At 44.1% G+C, this 19,754-nt stretch overlaps 1 protein-coding gene across 1 annotated transcript in view; it reads right to left on the bottom strand.

The window, feature by feature from the left end:
- Positions 1-2,429: 2,429 nt before the first annotated feature.
- The window catches only part of LOC144167907 (uncharacterized), a 32,237-nt gene continuing 14,912 nt past the window's right edge, over positions 2,430-19,754 (bottom strand). Inside the window, exons 8-12 of the mRNA XM_077697040.1 lie at positions 18,290-18,352; positions 15,648-15,853; positions 11,616-11,775; positions 10,305-10,408; positions 2,430-4,021 (exon numbers count right to left, since the gene is read on the bottom strand). Of these exons, the coding sequence (XP_077553166.1) occupies positions 4,004-4,021; positions 10,305-10,408; positions 11,616-11,775; positions 15,648-15,853; positions 18,290-18,352 (551 nt within the window). The 3' untranslated portion in view covers positions 2,430-4,003. The remainder of the gene's footprint in view (positions 4,022-10,304; positions 10,409-11,615; positions 11,776-15,647; positions 15,854-18,289; positions 18,353-19,754) is intronic.

Here is a 19,754-nt window from a genome sequence, read left to right as displayed (position 1 = left end):
TGACTGGCCGTCATATTTTAAAGACTCTATGCATCCGGTACGAATCTCAATTTGGCACCGAACGCGAGATTCCGTGTGAAGTATGGGAATGCATACATGGCTATCCTATACCCAGAAATATGCATCCCAACACAACAAAGAAAGAAGACGAGAAAGAGCGAAAGCCTTACAAAAGAGATTCAAAAAGAAAAAATGGGCCCATCTCCCCGCGAGGGGGACTCGAGTAAATGCGTCGCATAGGGGGTGGGTGTATTGCGTTAACGTTTAGTGTTTGGGGGGTTGGTGCTATCACGTGTACACCACGCAGCTATCACGCCGCTAGCACGCCGCTGAGTCGCCAACGAACGCCGCTGACGACGTAGTTTGAATGAGTCAAGGATGTAAGGCGCGTTCGTAGCCTTTGCTTCTGTGTCGGTTTTGTGGCGCAATGGGAAGAGCACCATGTACCTCGCGTTCCGCCCACAGGTAGTGAATGCGTTGTATCAGCAGCTTCTTGACGTAGTTTGAAGGAGTCGAGGATATAAGGCGCGTTCGTAGCCTTTCATTCTGTGTCGGTTTTGTGACGCAGTGGGTAGAGCACCATGTACCTTGCGTTCCGCCCGCAGGGTCGTGGGATCGAAACCAGGCGCCGGTAACTGATTTGATTGTGAGGTTTAACGCGCCGACGCAACGCAGGCGATGAGGCGCGCCGTAGTGGAGGGCTCCGGATTAATTTTGACCACCTGGGGATCTTTATCGTGCGCCGAAATCTCGTACACACGGGCGTTTTTGCTTTTCGCCTCCATCAGAAAAGCGGCCGCCGCGGCCGGGAATCGAACCCGCGACCATGTGCTCAGCAGCGCAACGCCTTAGCCACTGAGCCACCGCGGCGGGTCGCCGGTAACTGTTATTTCTTTTTATAGTGTAGGGGGAGGCTGGCTGCTGCGGACGCCGACGCACGGGTGACATCCTGAGTTATACAAATGCTCTGCATTTAAAACACAGAGAACGTGGTCTACGTGGACGCCGCGGAATACGCAGCACGCGATGCCATGACCCTGGTAGCTATCGATTGCAACGACGATTACGTAACTAGCGTCGCGATACTAGCGTCGTCGCCAGATGCGGCAGAAGAGGCGGCCATTGCTATGGCGATGGCTTCTACGAAAGCTAAATTTCTTGTCAGCGACTCTAAAACTGCAATTCGGAATTTCGCAAAGGGGCGCATCTCGTCCGAGGCACTGAGAATTCTTGTCGGCTTCAAAGACCAGAGAAAGGTCCAAATAGTATGGACGCCGCCACACTCTTCTCTTCCCGGTAACGAGATTGCTCATGACGCGGCTCGAGGTTTGGCTAACCGAGCTGATCACGTTGAGGAAACATCTGAGCACTTCTGGCGCGCTGGGATGGGGAGGGACCGCATGTTCACCTACACAGACATAATTAATCATTACAGATTGGAACGGGTCAAGTATCCTCCCCCTCACTGTACTCTCAACAAATGACAGACAAATACATTCCCAAATCCGGTCATGTACAGCCATTGTTACACGGGGCTCTACACGAGCGATTGTAGGCTATGTATGGGCAGGGCGAACCTACCCAGCAAACCGCGTTACGTTCTGTAGATATCCTGGAGATGTCGGCAATCGACGTTGCAGACGTCCAGGAGACGTACCGTTCGGGTCGGACTTACATATACTCAACGTCCCTACAACCGCAAAAAACCCGTCCAAATCACGTGAAGGATGACATACTATAGACGTCTCATGGTACTTTTATACGCTGTTTACGGGACGTTACCTTAGTGGTACGTCTTATGGATATCGTAGTGGTACATATGCAAGACGTATTGGTACGTCTACTCTACATTGTTTTGCTGTCTTTGGCACAGACATTGCTTTGTTAAATCGCCATCTAGTCTACGTTAGTATGATATTGTCGAGATGAACCTGTATGCATTAAACTTACATTCTTTATACATTATTTAGGAGCTTGGCCAGCCCTCTTTGCGAGGTTGCCTACGTGTCGTGGGCACTTGTGCTTCAAATACATGCCTTCATTCAGCACTGTTTATTGTTACTTGGTGCCTGGTTACTAGAATAATGTGATTACACTTTCGAAGTGTTGCATACTACTTGAAGTCTCATGTGAAGAGCTAAGCTGACATAAACTCCTTGCAGAAGCACACAAATCACAGCTCCAAACAAGAAATGTTGCATCGAAAACAAGTGGCACCAAGTAACGGCAAACCAGCTCTGATCAGCACAAGTGCCCTTGACACTAAGGGAACCTAGTGTCATCGCATTCCAGGTTCGGACCACACAGCACGGCTGCACTGGCCTTCTGTAAATGAACTATCAGAGAAACAATTAGAAACTAATTATAATGATGGTCTTGCCAAGCTAGCTGTAAAGCTCGGCCAAAAGAAAGCTTTTAAAGTACACATAAAACAAAACAGTTCAGGTAAAATATTTACCTCAAAATTATGCAATATGGTTTTGCAACACAACCAGTTTTGATGCTATATATATATCTGCCTTGGCTTAAAGGGTACAGATTTTATAACAAGAATAACACACATTTGCATGACATTAAATAAGTCACACACAGATTGCCAAAAAATAGGAAAGAAAGCAAACATCAACCCAGGTTAAAAAAACAAGACAGTTATGTAACTTAAAATATCTCACACTAAGTGAAATGGTTAGAAAACAAAGCAAAAAAAGTATGTGGAACGACACAAATGATTGAATGGTACATGGTCACAAGAGCAAGACAAATTAATGTAACTCTAAATAATTCACAGCTAGTGAAAAAAAATGAGAAGCAATAAAGCAATAGCAGGTACGAAACAAAGTGATTGAGTGGTAATTGTGAGTGCCAGATAATATAAGTGACTTCAAATAAACTCGCATCTAGGGAAATGGTTATGAACACTAGAAAAAACTTGTATATACAGAAATGATTGTACGGTGGTTACAAGGGCAGTATAAATTTACGTGACTAAATAATTTACACCTAGTGAACTAGCAGGACAACAAAACAACTTTGGAAACAAAGAAATTATTGAGTAGTGGTTAGGAATTCAGCACAAAGTTACACTACTTCAATACTTCACACAAAGTGATATACTTTGGGAACAAAGAAAAAATGTGGAAACTCAGTTACGACATGAACATAACACCTAGTAATATGATTGAGGAACAATAAAACATTAAAAATGCTTGGAAGCACAGAAATGATTAAATGGTGGTTACTATTGGAACAACAGAAATTTACGCTTTAAATAATTTACACCTTGTAAATTGGTAGGAGACCAATAAAACAATTTAAAAAAGCTTATAAACACACAAATGATTGAATCGTGGTTGGGAGTACAGTAAAAAGTTACACGACTTCAATATTTCACACAAAGTAGAATGCTGCAAAAACAATGCAAGAAAAAAATGCGCACACAGAAATGATCGAATGGTAGATACCAGAGAAATTTACACGACTAAAAATTCACACCTAGTGAAATGTTTGAAAACAAGAAAACAAAAAAAAAAAAGCTTCGAAGCACAGAGTGATTGAATGATGGTTAGAAGAACAGCTGTGACCTTAAATAACAGAGAAATGATTGTGGAACTATAACACAAAAAAGCTGAGAAACACAAATGATTGAATGGTGGTTACGAGTACACTCCAAATTTATACAACAAAATTCCACCTTGTTTATGATGGGGAAGAGTAGAAAAAGGTGATATATAGCAATGAGTGAGCGGTGATTACAAAAAGAGCACAAATTTACGTGACTAAATAATTCCACTCAAGTGAATTGTTTAGGGCACCATGAAAACAAATGTATACAAAGGTGGGTTGTCTTGGGCTGTCTTTGCTTGGGCTGTCTTTGCTTGGGCTGCCTTGGCTTGGGCTGCCTTGGCTTGGGCAGTCTTGGCTTGGGCAGTCTTGGCTTGGGCAGTCTTGGCTTGGGCAGTCTTGGCTTGGGCAGTCTTTGCTCGGGCAGTCTTGGCTTGGGCTGTCACACTGCAGCTTGTGTCTGAAGTGTGAAAGTAAAACAAATGGCCCGTTTCTAAAATGAATGCAACATATTTAAGAGCACTCATTTCTTTGCAGCGTTAGCAATAATTATCCCTTGCAGAATTACAATAGCAGACGTCTTACCGACCCACAGAAAGTGTAATCACACTACGCAAAGCTGTTATCGTGAGGGGAAGCACTCAGGTGTGCCCCCAAAATCCTAGTACACCAGGGTCCCTCCCCATCAAATGTTTACAAGGAGTTCCTGACAATTGTAACCTTCCAGAAAAAAAGTGCGTGCCAATCCAACCTCTGAAGGTAAAGCAAAGCTGCAAATGACACCCACATGAGTACCCATGCGACGTCACTTGAATTCACACACGTGGCTCTACAAGTGAAACCAGAGACAAGTGACATGCACTTAATCACAGCTCACGTGAGCTTCCTCCAATTTTTACTCACACTTGGCGTATGCACAAGGCCCGCACACAGCTGTACATGTGCCATGGGCAGTGTACAGCGGCATGAGATGTCGCATGATGCTCTCACATGACATTAAGCAAGAAGGCAGGGGAAGCCACAGATGTGCTCGGTGGGTGCCGAGCACAACGGGCTCTCTCTACATTTTTCTATTCATCCCAGGTTCGTTTCCTGGTGATGCCAATAACTTCTTTTATTTGTTCGTGGCAGTTTTCTGTTGACACAAATGGGCATGAAAGAAACCTCGGGGGGTAGAGATACAAAGCTAAACATAGTTTATATATGCGCTTCACTGGGCCCTTTGTAAAGCTTGAGCTACAGCTTTACTAGCTAGCTTTACAAAGCTCGTAAAGTTTTGCAAAGTTAGTGTAGTGCTATTTTTAAGTGAACACGAGGCGTCACCTCGCAGTGGAGGCAAAGTTTCCTGCCCCCACCTAATTTAAGTATATGAGTACAGAAATTTCCAATACGGCCTAATAATGAGGTCTTAAAATCACTTGCCTGTTTTTTTTTTGTAATTGTACTGGATCTCAATAGATCCCATAATAGCTCTAAGTACCTCTTTATTCAGATATGCTGGAACATCCCTAGGTGTTTCTAAATACTTCTAATCAAAGGTACTTCCTTTACCTACGTACTATGCTACTGCGCACAATCCCTCAGCAAAAAAAAAAAATCTGAAGATGTGTATTTCACAACACACTTGCTTGTGAGAGCTGCAGAAAATACCATGGATGCAACAAAATACCGGAATGCTTTTGTCCGGGGGGAAGGTTGCTGGGCTAAGCCAATTAGCCATGGCCAGACCGCGTTTTTTTCTGTCAAGACATGTTCTCTTGTTCTTGTGGTTTTTTTCTCTCTTTTTTTTCTCAGGTTTGTTTAATTACCGTTTTGTAAATTTGTATCCTTCATTCAATGCTTTGTTTTGAATGTAACACACTTTGTACTTGCCAACCTGCTTGGTCTACGGACAGCAGTATCTTATAAATAAATAAATAAACAAATAAATAAATAAACATTTGACATCTCACCCCATGATATCAGTGCCCTCTATGCTCTTCTTCAGGCCACATCACGTTTTTTCTTCCCCTTTTCTTTCTTTCATGGGTTCTCACTGTCATTCCTCCCAGTGCACCTCTGTTGCCATTGCTTCTTTTTTTATGCGACAGAAGCAATAAAAAATGCCGAAAATCTGGCGTCACCGTGGCCAAGAGATGGCAGGCACAAGGAATGCCACAAAAGAAAGTAAAGCAATTGATTTTAAAATAATTGGTTACAAATGGCTGCAGGCATTCATTGGACATGGGCCCCTCCGAATCCAAGGCAAGCGCATGTATCCCCAACAAACTGAATGATTCAGGTCTTTACCTCACTAAAGGTGGCCCTAGTAGCACCGAAAAGGCACATAATCGGGGATACACTATAAACATGTAATTTTAGTTGTGCCCGTGATAGCTAGAGCTACGATCACACAGCAAGAAAGTTTGACATCCACCTCAATGCAGCGTACGGCTACAAGGGAAAGCTATACAGATTCCTCAGAAACTTCGCAGTTGAAGAAAAATTCATCCTGGTCCAGGATGTGAACTTGGGACCACTGCTTGAATGGAGCAGTTGCTCTACCAACTGAGCTAACGAACAGGCTAGTCATTTGTAGACAGAGAACGAATTGATCAACAGCTCGAAGTGATGTCACTTCAAGTTGTTGATTAATTCGTTCTCGCGCTACAAACCATAGTTTCTCACTAACTCACCTAGAGTGAAATCTGGCGCTAGCGTCAACGTGATTCGGCGAAGGCGCTCACGCCTACATGAGTGCCGCCTAGAGTGTACTAGAATAAGGGAGTGTCCCGAGCGGCAGCGCCGAGCCACTCCGGTTGGCGTCGACATTGCCAGGTGGCGCGACTGCGCCCTTTCGCAGCTGGTCTAGCGCAGTGAGACTACGCGTCTGGCCATGCACTGCAATCTTCTCGCGTTCTCTTTTTGCTTTCAAAGACATTCAGAAGCTAAGCAAGATTCTAAGCGGCCACACGCAACTTTTGCTTTACTTACTGCTGCTCTAGGCTGTTCACGAGAACTGCGGCCTCGATGTGGTGAGCTATTCTGGTTGCAGCCACCTTAGTTCGATCCGCTATCCGCGATTTTGATTCACCTCGAGCTTTATATCTGGCGCGGGCGCTCCTGAATGTCAATGAACTGTCACCTGTGTTCTCTGCAACACGCTGTTAGGCAACACGCCTGACGAGAGATAATTACTTAGTTTTCCCGAACTGGCAGGTGTTCAGTCCCTACACAGAGAAGAGCATCGCAGTTCTAAAAACACATCATTGCTCGCATAGCAGCATTTAAGAGTGTCAAACTTTTTAGCCTAGGTGTCGCAGTCAATTCTGATGTATTATTCAGCGCATGTGCGCAAATAAGCATGTTGACACCCACCCCCATCTCCTAAAAAGAAGTTTAGACCCACCGCATAGCACAAAAACGGAATATGGTAAGGAGTACACCATTTTTCAGAGATCAGAGGGGCTATCATGGCAAAAGACAAATTATTTTGTGGTTTTTTCTTGTTATAATTACTATCAAAAAAGAATAGTAACTAATGTTAACTAACAAATCTATCAACTATGCCATGTTACATGTTAAGCAAAGTTGTGTACAGCTAATGGCACAGCTTCACTTTGTTTCAAACCCGGTTGCAATATAAATATTATACATTACGTGAAGGAGATAGAACAGATTACATTTTAGTGTTGGGGCACAGTTTATTTCGCACTTTTGTGCAGTTGTACGAGCATTTGCCTATAGTTTAGCATACTTTGCAGATTGCCGTCTTTTTTAATTGCTTCTGTTGATGCTTTTGATGTAGAAGTGAATGCGGGTCGCGAGGTAAAACGCGCTCACCTCTGCCGCAACAGCCTTACAATGATCACTGCACCCAAGTTCGCACTGCTGCTTAGCCAACACCACACTCAAAATGTCAAGGAAGCTATCATAAACTCACATGCCAGTCCTTGACGAAATACACTGTCTCACTGTTTAGAAAAAACACGTCAGAACGCACCCGATTTCACCGAACACACGTGCACCCACTGCCTTCCACGTTTCGTCCAGTCTGAAGGCCGCGGCGACAGCGCGGGCGCGGCTGACTAGCTACAAGACCGCGCACCAGCGCCCCTAGCCATCCTAGCGGTGGTCGACGGCGCGCGGCACGCCGAAAGCAACGCTGTCTCAGCCCGCTCGGGCCACTCCCCTATTCTAGTTCACTCTAGTGCCGCCATAGTGTGTAGTTCGGCCGGAAGTTCGGTGTGGCATGGCCGGCAAAGACTTTGGGGCTACTCCAATTGAGTTTTTGTTTAAAAAATTGCTGCCAAAAGTGCCGCTGTTAACAAATTTTATTTTGTATAAGACACTGTGTTAGAGGGCTTATGTTTCAAAACAAATTTGGGGGTTATGAAGAAAAAAAAAAGCAGAAGTGCTGCCTTCGGCTGACGCCACCAGATACAGCGGGCCGTTCCAGATTTATTTTTAAATATATTACATACTTCAAACTGGGTAAGGTTTGCTATGATTTTTTGTAATATCAAAGATTTAGCTAAAAAAATTGTTTAGATTGTTTTAAACTGTGTTCTTGCTTCCTCTCAATACAGTATTATTATCGTATGCTATGTGTTTTGGCAGGTGAAGCAGATGCAACATAGAGATGCAAGAATTATGTAATCACGTCGTATTTGTTTTGTCCAAGCAGATATAAATAAACTCATAGGCGGAGCCTATTACCACAAGTGAGTCTTCAAGCACGCGCGCAAAGCATTAGGAAATTGAATGAACGCTTTAAATGGCAAATAAATACTGGCTTGTCGAGTAACTATGTATGTTGCCTCATTGAACCTGGCCAAGGCAGCGCATGCTTCCAGGGGTAAGTAAACGCAGCGGCGGCGACGAGCGATGCGAAAATCATAACTGAATGTGTGCAGAAAACGGATAGTGTGGGCTAGAGTAGCTTATTTAGTGGCTGTAGTGTGGGCGGCGGCGTCGGCAAGCAGTATTAAGCGGCATATAACAGGCCGCTGGGACCTTCGTTCGCTTTTAGCCGTCCAGAAGCAGCCCACGAGCGAGCGGCAGCGGTGATACAGTGAACTGTAGCGACGAGCAACGACGACAGAGGACATTGGCGGCAGTGTATTAATTTTTTTTCGCTTGTCGCTGTCACCCAGTACACTCTGCTGTTGTACCTTTTGAGTTGCATTTTTGGCATCGCTTATCGCCGTCACAGCATGTGGTCACCCTTCATCTTAAGAAGCTCGCCGCTAACGCGAGCATGCGTTGAGTGCTAATCACGCTGTTATTTAGACATATCTGTGATAGCCATTGAATGCCAGAAATTGGCATCCCAAAAACAGAAAAGCACACCGCAAAACAGAACTAACAAGCACTTCAGAGCCGAGAAGCCTTATCCATAGCCCTTTGTACTAGCCACTTGGTGCCAATCCGATTCGCACACTATACTCACAATTCCCATGGCGGAGTGCGATCGCAGCGACACTTTCTGCTCTAGGTGATATTGAGAAACTCTATGCTACAAACAACTAGCCTCCCTGGTTAGCTTAGTTGGTAGAGCAACTGCTCCGGTGAAGCGGTGGTTCCAAGTTCACATCCTGGAACAGGATGAATTTTTCTTCAACTGCGATGTTTCTGAGGAATCTGTATAGCTTTCCCTTGTAGCCGTACGCTGCATTGAGGTGGATGTCAAACTTTCCTTTGCAGAAACTTACTCCACCTTCGGGATTCTCCCTAAATCTGGTCGATGGTGGAAATGTGCTGGGAGAAAAAAATGGCTCCAGTCCACGGTGTGAAGGTGGTTGTAAAGCAAAGCTTTAAACGACACCCAAAACAATTGCCCATCTCACGTCACTTGAACTCACACACGTGGCTCTACAAAGAGTGAAACCAGACATTCTGCCAGCCATTACTCGAAATTTTTTAAGGTGGTGTCCCGAACTCAGCAGCAGCATCGGCCAAGGGCGGGCTACAGCGGCGGACGCCACCGCTGTAGCCTGGCCGTGAGTCGGGAGAAAGAAGACGGATAGGAGCGTCTTTCGAAGGGTGAGACAGCGGAACCTAGCTATCCTGAAGCGCTAGCTAGAGCCTACACCACTGTACACAACAAGCACACACACCGAAACAATTCGGCATGTGGGCTTAGTGATTTCCATTTATACCGATGTAAACAACAGTTCTTTTATTAAGTTTGAGAATAGCGAGAAAGCTGAGGAAACTTTTATATCCTCTATTTATCAGAACCAGTTGCTCCTTTTGCCTTTCGTACTACCTCTTAGAACACAACCAAATTGGTATTCAGCAATAGAGAATACACAGTCCTATTCTCCCATTCGTGGCAAGCAGTGCGCAAAAGGTGGTGTTTTTATAGCGCCAGATGTCTGTATGTGGCCTCTACATTTCGTTTTTCACCCTGCAAACCAATCCTTAATGCATCTTTGCCGTACGACCACTTAATTCAGTCGTGTAAAGATTACCCAGGAGGTGCTGTCGAACAAGTTATTCAAGCCGTGCAAAGGAAGTGTGCAATGGACGCAAAGCTGCACGAAAACAGGCCCAAAATAACGGTCAGTTAAGCAGATGACAAAACCATACAAAGCCATGCCAGCCACCTCTGCGCGGGAATGCTGGGTAAATTCGCCGCCTCATCTACAGTGTGCTCCGTGAGTGAAACCCTCCGCACCCCCTTTCCCTTTGCTGCGTTGGGAATTTATTGTCCTGCAAGCCGCAAAAGAACCCTTGGCTAGTAGAGCTAAAATTGTTACCTTTACTGACGCAAGCCTGTGCCTGGCAGGAGCATGACGCAGCCATTCCCGTATAGCTGCTTCAACTTCAAAGTCAGTTGCACCATGCGAAGACTTCACAGCAGCTGTGCAAAAAGATACATTAGTTCTCATTAGTGCCACAGCAACATCAAAATCTTCACTTACAGTTGAAACATAGCCCTGGAAATTTCTCAGATCAAAACCACAAATTGACCGCATGGCCACAGTGTCGCCACACTTTTAAAAGGGCCATGAACCCTGAGATTCGTTCTATTTACAAGAACTAGTCTCCAGTGACCCATTCAGTTCTATTTCAGCCACAATACACCTTTTTGAAAAGACAAAATGCAAGAAATATTGAAGAACTTTTAAATTTTGGGCTACACGAAGTTAGCGTAAGGCGAGTGGGGGGGGAGGGGGGGGTGCATTAGGAACATACGAGTGTGTTAACTGCCCATTATTATTTAATTGACTAGCTCAAACCGGCCCCAGTCTAATGCGCAGTAATGTGCCTTGGTGCTGGCTTGGGCTGGCCCCTATTGCACAAACACAATTCCCTGACGTCACAACGAAATCGCTGGAGAGTGGCTGGGGAGTTCCCACCAGCTCTTCTGTTCCCATTAACATCGCAATTTCCTCGAAGTTTGATATAAATTGGTATCCAACTTGATGCCAGTTTTCCTGTTGGACAAAACGTGTATTTTGTCTTCATGGTCCCTCTAAAAAAGTTCTTTTACATTCAGTAGCGCGCTCAGTGCAAAATACGTCAGTTGCTGTACACACAATGACTGCATCTAGGTTGCAATAAATTGCGTGCTTCTAAAGCCTAAAGTGCTTAAACTAGATGAACCTCCAAATTCTAGAAGTCTACCAAGGCAATAACACCCACCTAAAAAATTGAGCCGTCTAAAAAAATGACTACAGAAATTCACGATATTAAACTAGTTGCTTGAATCCATTCTCAAGATCAGATTGATTGATTGATTGATTTGACTGCAGGCTTTAATGTGCAATGAGGCCCGCCGTAGTGTAGAGCTCCAGAATAATTTTGAGCACCTGGGGATCTTTAACGTGGTGCCCGAAACTGCCAAAATGGTTGCAGGCCATAACAGTCGGAAAGGGGGTAACAATTCTGTGCTACAAAGGCTCAGACAAATTTAATACCTCTTCTAGCAAAAAAAAGTAATAAGCTGCCGGTTGTCAACACAGCTGACATTGGCACAGTATGTGACTGACAATAGAAATTGGGGCACTATACATTGTCTGGTGAAAGAATTTGATGTCTGTAATAACATGAAGACATCAACTTACACACAATGCAAGGTGCCAGTCGCAGCTGGGAAAAGGAGTGTTTCCCCTTCTTGCCAAACCATGAAAACTCCATGGCTAAGCTGTCTGCCAACAGCAACTTCAGCAGGCGCCTTGCACAAACTGCCGCTGTTGAGCCGCCCTGGCTAGAGAGTTCTTCAATCTAGGCATGGGTACAGGAAAATCTGTGTTGTTAATACAGCCTTTAACATTGGTGTGACACAGAAATCAAGGGTAATGTTCATTCGAGCTTACTCCACTGCACACCAGTGACTTTCAATGTGTAACGAGATATAACACGGGGGTTTTAGTGACTGCTAAATCACCTGCTGTAGCAATAAATGCATCTGTACGTTGTTTAATTAAGAGGTGCTCGCCTGGAATATAATACATTTTCTGTAGGCACCCATTGTGAGTGGAGCAGCTGGCAAGGCATTTGATTGGTGAGAAGAAAAAAAAAGAGGAACCAGTCATCTGACACAGTACACACGCTCCTCTCCTCAAGCTACACCACAGAAAAAAAAAAGAGGCAATGCTTTAATTCACACATTTCACTTTATGCCGCATGGCAACTCCAACCTTACCCTACACCTCGGGGGAGGGGGGGGGAAGAAAGAAAAAGAAGAAAGTAAAAGATTGTGTTCTGATCATGGTGCACCCACGGTACTAGCCAGGCTTTTGGTGCTATGGTGCATGGACTTCCAAACATCAATACACTGCAGATACACTTCTATAAATGAATATATATAAAAAGCTAAGCCCCGTTCAGCATTTTGAAACTTCATGCAGCAGTGCCTGCTGCATGGAGGAAAGGAAAGCTTAGGACAGGCTGTGACGTCGTGTTTAGGTGAAGCCGCTATGCTATTCTTGCAGGTCGCCCCTTTTTGCTAATGTTTTGCACGCACATGCTACTCTTTCCACAATCTCTTTTGCCACTGCTGTCTGCTTTGTCTCCTTCGGCTGACCACTGGGTACTGGCTGGGCGGCTCAGAGACGTAGTGCCTTGACGGGTCAGCCTGCAGTGCTGTTGCTATGATGCAGTTGCCAGTGGCCTCCAATGTGCATGAAAAAACCATGCGACTTTTTCCACACAGCTACCAATTCTCTCCTACTTTCCTGCGTAGCCTGCTGTGAAGACAAACTTTTGAAATAAGCACAATGTTTGTTTTTGAGTGGCACTCGGTTCAGGTAAGGGTAAATAAAATGCTTCAAAGGTAGGTTTCACGAGTGGTTCGATTTGCACATAGTTTGTGTATTTTTGTGAATCCCACAATATACGTTGTAAGTGGTCTATGCACTATTGTAAAAAAACTTAGCTGTACAGGTTATAGAGCTGTGACCTGAGAACTATGCAGGGAATTTTCAGGAGGACATCTAGACACTACCAGAGGAATTAAATACGTACAGAAAACGTTTGCTGCTGTATTACGCCCTATGCCCTATCCCAGCCAGAGTGGCCGCTTTTCAGATGAAGACGAAAAGCAAAAAACAGCTGTGTGTCAAAATGTCCGCACACATAAAATATCCTTAGGTGATCAAAATTAATTGATTGATTGATTGTAGGGTTTAACGCGCCGATGCAACGCAGGTGATGAGGCGCACTGTAGTGGAGGGCTCCGGATTAATTTTGACCACCTGGGGATCTTTAACGTGCGCCGAAATCTCGTACACACGGGCGTTTTTGCTTTTTGCCTCCATCAGAAAAGCGGCCCCTGCGGCCGAGAATCGAACCCGCGCCCTCGTGCTCAGCAGCGCAACGCCTTAGCCACTGAGCCACCGCGGCAGGTAAAATTAATCCCAAGCCTCCCCCTGCTACAGCGTACCTCATAGCCCACATGTGGCTTCAGTGCACTGAAACCCCACAATCAATCAACTTGCCCTCTGTGTACCTGGCTCGTAGGCGAGAGACTAGAGATAAGTACTGAAAAAATGATACCCCCGGTAACGACAATTCTGCTCACAAAATGTAAAATAAAAGTATGAACTGTAGAGCCTGAAAAAGCGCACTGTTTTAACATGAATACCTTTATTACTGAAGTTACAATATTCACGTAACTTGCTCATTAAACCTAATGCATATTTAACCTTGACATAATACCTTTTCCATCACCCTTCACTCTCACTGCATCGTTCCATCATGCTACCTTTATTTGACAGCATTACATGTCCTGGTCTTGATGTAGGTTCTTAATATTGTATTAATGGCTTTTTACATGGTTTACGGTTTCTCTCCTTTACTTTGTTCTGCCCTGCACACCAATTTCAAACTAAAAGCTACATTCTCATTAAATGCAGCAAAGCAAAATATTCACCTTTTCACAGGCAGAAACGAAGCAAGCTGCACAGAACTATCTCAACTGCTCCTGCCTGAGGGGAGCAGGGCTTTATAACCCTCAACTCGTGGACAAATTTCTGTGCAATGCAGTAACAACTACAGAGCCGAACGACACTGTTTTGCTGCGCAGCTGGACGCAGTCCAACAAAAATATGTTGGTGGGCATAATCTAAGCAATTTAAAAACAGTGCTTATTTTTTAGCCTTCAATAGATATTGCCAATAAAGTGATAGAGTAGATGATGTAGAGTGATGTAGAGTGATGTAGATTTTTGGGCTTCTTGTTTGCCGTGCTTGCCACTGGCGTCGCATAGGTTCTGGTCAGGAGAAAAAAAACAGTGTTCTTTTTGACAGCAGCTTTCTTCCCATACAGCAGCTCGAAACTTTCTTCACCCCACTGAATTTACTTGAGAACAATAAGCTGTCAAAACAAACGAAGCAAGTGGCCTGCAAAATGTGGGCCCAAGTGACACTGACGCAACTGGGACTCTCCATCATTTCCGCATTTCATTCGGTTAGCCGAATGAGCCTGGCGTAAGCTGGCGTAAGTGAGCCTACGGTCGCATGTCTCAAGACGAAGGTCTTGAAAACGGCTTCGTTTGGCAACTGGAAGACCACTTGAAGTTGTGTAATGACAAGAGTGCAGCGGTATGACAGTTTCACCTTCAACGCACTCAACACAATCCAAATGAGATTTTACTTCGTGCCATAGTGGGTGCGTGCTGCTCTTTCGTTATACCATGCCTGTACTATTCAAGCACGTTGCATGTCTGTGGTACTGCCCAGTTTCAGCCCCAGAAGAGTTAACATATCAGAGAATGCCTTCAAAACTACATATAATTCAAGTTAACTCATTGATGGTACAGAGCTGGACGCTACCATCCGTACAGTAAATGATTAAGTAGCTCCGAGTTCTCCAGTAAAAGCATTGGCTTGTATTGAGAAACAAATGGGGTGTAGGGGAGGAGATGCCAATATGCCTGCATCAGTGAGCGTGGTTCAGTGCATTCAACTACGGATCTCATACAAGGAAATGATCTGTAGCAAATGCATATCTGTTATGCCAGAACTGAACTCAAAACCAATTTATCAGTCAATACATTGGCGCAGTAACACAAAGAAGTTTGCTCTCCCCTGTAGCCTCCTTTCCATTGGCACAGAAAGTTGTCCCCCAGTACTGTAGTCTGCACAAAGGATCCAGACACTGTACTGCACAGGCTAGGACTTTGGTGGCAATGATCTCTGGCACATAACTAGTAGGAAACTGTTTTAATAGCCCCCTAAGAAATACCAGGGGACCACAGGGGCAATTACATGATTATGAAGATGAAGGTTGCAGCCAATATAGTACCATGCAACTGCTGTTTTTTTTTAGTGTGAATGGAAGCTTTTTGCGCGTTTTTCTCTCCCCACCCCCACAAGCTTACACGGTTGAGCAATCTTTTAAAAGGTGCAAGCCCTGTTCTTGCAAATAGCATGACACTGATTCAAGCTGGCAGCTAATGAAGGCAAGAAAAAGTCATTCTAAACATTAAAGCTGCTATGAAGGAGTGCTCACCATTGGAATATAAGCTCATTTTGCTTGTTTGTGGTACATGTGAAATTTATATTGAATAAACCAATGCACCAAACCGAAGTGCTCATTTACCAACTTTACTATATTAAATGAGCTATAAAAACTGCAGAATTGCTATTTCTTACCAAAGCTTCCTTTTTTGGCCCAGTCAGAGTGGTGTCAAACCTCTTCAGGGACTCGTAGTCCCTGAAAGGGGATCTGGGCATTGCTGGTTCCTTTGAAGGCTGGTGTCTTCTAGACATCCTCTCTGTGAGCGACATAAGCAGCTCCCCGTGCTGCTGTTGCACCATGCGTAGCAAGGTCAGCCTGGTCAGCACTTGGTACTGGAATTCTGGGAAAAAAAGTACAATGTGCGGCCGAGAACCATTTTGCAACATGCATATGCAGTTAACAGAAAAATTAAAGAAAAATATCAAAGCTTCTAAAAAAGTTAAGCTCAAACTAGTTTGGTCCCTACTACACAGCAGACCTGACATGCCATTTTGTTCTCTTTCCATTACATTTATAATATTCGCACACTCACACATGAGAAATGTAATGTGCATCAGAGTGCCCAGCCAAAATGTAAACCGAAACAAGAACCACAACCTGGTATTTTTTCCACAAGCCAACCAGCATTTGAACCAGTATTTTTTTATCAAGCTAAACCTGAAACGGAATTTAACCGGCAAACAAAGGTTACTGGATAAACGGCATGGTTCAACCATCCATTGTTCATATTTTCCAGACAATTTTATTTGAACTTTTCACTTTTACCTGCCATAAAATTCGCAATCCACCATCACTTTGTCCCCTCGAATCACGCACAACATTGCTATCAAAGCCCTATTTCTGATCACAACATAAGGAAAAGGACGCGCACCAATACTGCGATGGCAAGTTGCTGCTGAGCAAGGCTGTGCAAAGAAAATACAATCTACGCTCTTACTGCAGATCCGGCAAACACGGAATTCAGTTACAACAGACCATTTCTGTTGCTTATTAGGTCCCCATGCATTCTTAATTGAATCTACTCCACCCATAACGGACCAGATTATTGGCTACAATGGATTAAATTTCGGACGAAAATTCTTTTGATGGAATGTTAATAGTGCACTTTCACAGTGCTGGTTCCCGATATCCTTTCCCTTTGTGTATTTTGGTGAGAAAATTACATCTGACAACACTGTCAATGCAGAATGGGTCATTGCCGCCGCCAAGCTCAGCCTGTGCCAGTGACCATTTTTTTTTGTGCGACTGACGGCCTGAGTGGCTAGGGTAGCTGGCATCGCCAGAAGTACATCGCCAGAAGTACAGGCTTGTCTAAGCAGACGGTCCACTTGACCAGAACAAGGCCACTGCCGATAAACGCGACTCCAGTGAGATCGAACAACAGCGCTATCGAATACACAAATTGGTGCGCCCGTAGTCGAGTCTGCCCTCTTCACAGTCTTTTTATGTAATAAAGAACTCGAGTTTAGTGAGGTTCAGTCTATATTATTCACATGCATGCATCGTTCCTGTTCCGTTCGGTGAAAAAGTTAAGAAATGCCTCAAGTAGGGCGTTGGTTCCCATATCTGCCAGTGGTTGTGCCCAGTCCAACCGGTCTAACTTTTCATTTCCCAGCTGTTTTTCATCATACTATTTCAGACTTATATTTCATCAGACTGATTTTTATATCTGGTTCATAATTGCTCCTAGTTAAATTCTTGCGTTATTGGCTCAGCTTACCATGTGTTTTTACACACTTGACCGCATGCGCTAGGCCAAGTGCCGGTGCTAAGCTTTGGGAATGGTGTTTAGATGATTCTTTGCCCTCGCACGAACACTGTGCAGAGGTGCTGCAGGCGTGTAGAAAGAACAGTGTCTGTACTATGCATATGCAATATCGGTTAAAGTAGCCACTTTTGCGCTCATATAATATAGACCCCCCCCCCCCACTTGCCCCGTCAAATACTGCATACTTTGGCTACAGCGGACTCTTTTCCCGGATTAAGGGAGTCCGTTGTAACGGGCCGTAGACTGTAGTCAATACTAAACTATTTGGCAGAGCTCACAGGCAGCCCAACCATTACAAGAGAAATGAATACCACCAGGGTACCGACTAAGCAGAAACTTCAAAATAGCAGCAAAATCAGACATCAGGATTCCTTCAGCTTTGGAAAGAGCATTTTTGTGGCTTGACTGTAACAGCGGCAATAAACTATGCCTCACAATGTCACTGCTAGTCATTTCTGCCAAGTCCATTTCAAAACATTTTGACTGCATCATAAAGTCACAAGGAAGCAGTATCACTGCATATCCAGTGATACTGCTCCCTTGTGACTAATACTAAGCTTCAAAAATAACTTTTTGTGAACTAGAAGTAAAAAAGAAGCCCATGGCCATTCAGCAATGTGAGCAAAGGTGTCACACAGTACTACCCACATTAACGGGATGTTTTCACATAGAATGTGCCTAAAGACGTACTAACACATCACAACGAAAAGAATATTTGCCCGCAAAAAGTTTTCTTGATTGAATATAGACTTCTGAGTAGTCATTAAAAATTCAAACCACTCACTTAAAGTCAAAGCAAGTGGTAGCTATCAAGGAAATGAGGGGGCCAGAAGCCACTAGGGTATTAACTAACAGTCCAACAGAATAACCGATGAAATGGGACACCACTCTTGTACTAAAAAAACATTGAGTGTTTAGTGATATGTTTAAACATGATACTCACAACATTTGTATCTTGAAGGACATTTGCTCCTTATACATGAATGTGCTTTTACATTTTTTACGTACCCTCTGGCGACAACAGCTTTCTCTTCAACTTTTTGGGGCTCAGAGACCTGCGCCGTTCTGCACCTGCAAAAGCCCGATTTTTTAGAATACATCCTACAGTAGCACTTCAATTTGTGGGTTAGTAAATTATTAAATTGGGGCTTTATTTGAGAGATTAAGATGTCAAGACTGTATTTACTTTCAGCCTGTAAACAAGGCACATCTGTATGACTGCACTGGCAGTAGTGCTGGCCTCACAATACTGTTCGCACTGACCAACCCCTTAATCGAGTAAATGTTTATCCACAAATAATGCCAGGGACAGCTATACATCCAAACTTTGCTGCATAATGCAGCACACATTAGCAGCGTTACGCATTGCAGCAACTCTGGCAAGATGGTGCACGTAATGTAGCAGCACTCATATATATTTTTGGAAAGCGAACAAAATGAATTCCCATTTCTGCTGCAACTCGATTTTTCTTGGACTAATACATATTCAAGCTGGCCCTCCAACGTACTGTTTCAGGCATTGTTCATATATTCAATATATTCCCAAGAAAAGTGGCAGCCTTTTTACCCCAAATTACCCACTGTGCGCTATTGTGCAACTTACATGCCCAATTAATTAGTATCACCGGGAGCAATCTGACAGAGGGAAAAAAGGAAAAAAAAAGTCACAACAGCTCAACCTTACGGGTACATTACCCAAAACTATGACTGCATGTCCCAATTGAGAAAGGCTTAAAGCACATGTGAAGTTGAGCCTCATACACAGTCATTACCTAAGACATATTAGATAATTACTTTTGTGCCAAAATCCGCAGGCACTTTGATCCTTCTACGACACTTTATCAGATCCATTTCATATGATTTCAGACTAATTGTATGTGACAAACTTCAAGGGTCTATACCTTTACAGATCCCCAGCAGTTGGTAAAGTCTAGTGCTTGTGAGAACAAACCTATTATAATTATAATTACCTAAGCCACTTTACTTTGGCATGTTTCACGGCTAAAGCTCCATTTTGCTAGGTATACCAATCCAAAAAGGCCTCACTGAGCCAATCTGACATACACTCAGTGAAGGCCAAACCAGTGCATGTGGTTGTGGAATGAGTGTCCCATTGCTCGTTTGTTCCAAAGGGTTGGGCGCACAGGGGGATAGGTGAAGAGCAAGTGCATGGGCCATCACAAAATGAAACAAAGAGGACATCGTTTCATCAAAGTTCACTGTAATTTTTGCCTTGCCTGTACAGAGTGTTTTCTCGTGCGGTGCAACTGTGTGCATATTCACTGCCCACTTTCGGTGCAAGAATGGAGCTTGTGCTCTAGTGAAAAGTTTGTTTAAAAGCATCGAATTACAGCAAATTTCATTTTTGCTTCCCCGTTCACCGGGCCATAGATGCCTTTGGAATTTTCTCTGCAAGTGTCAGCATGCAAAACAGACCACGACACCCATAGCCGTTCACCTGCAAAAGCAATCA

This window comes from Haemaphysalis longicornis, unplaced genomic scaffold (genome assembly GCF_048455015.1).
Source record: "Haemaphysalis longicornis isolate Haplotype H1 unplaced genomic scaffold, Haemaphysalis longicornis Haplotype H1 scaffold_2, whole genome shotgun sequence".
Classification (NCBI taxonomy): domain Eukaryota; kingdom Metazoa; phylum Arthropoda; class Arachnida; order Ixodida; family Ixodidae; genus Haemaphysalis; species Haemaphysalis longicornis.
Note: the sequence above shows the minus strand (reverse complement) of the source record. Positions and strands in the feature narration are given on the sequence as shown.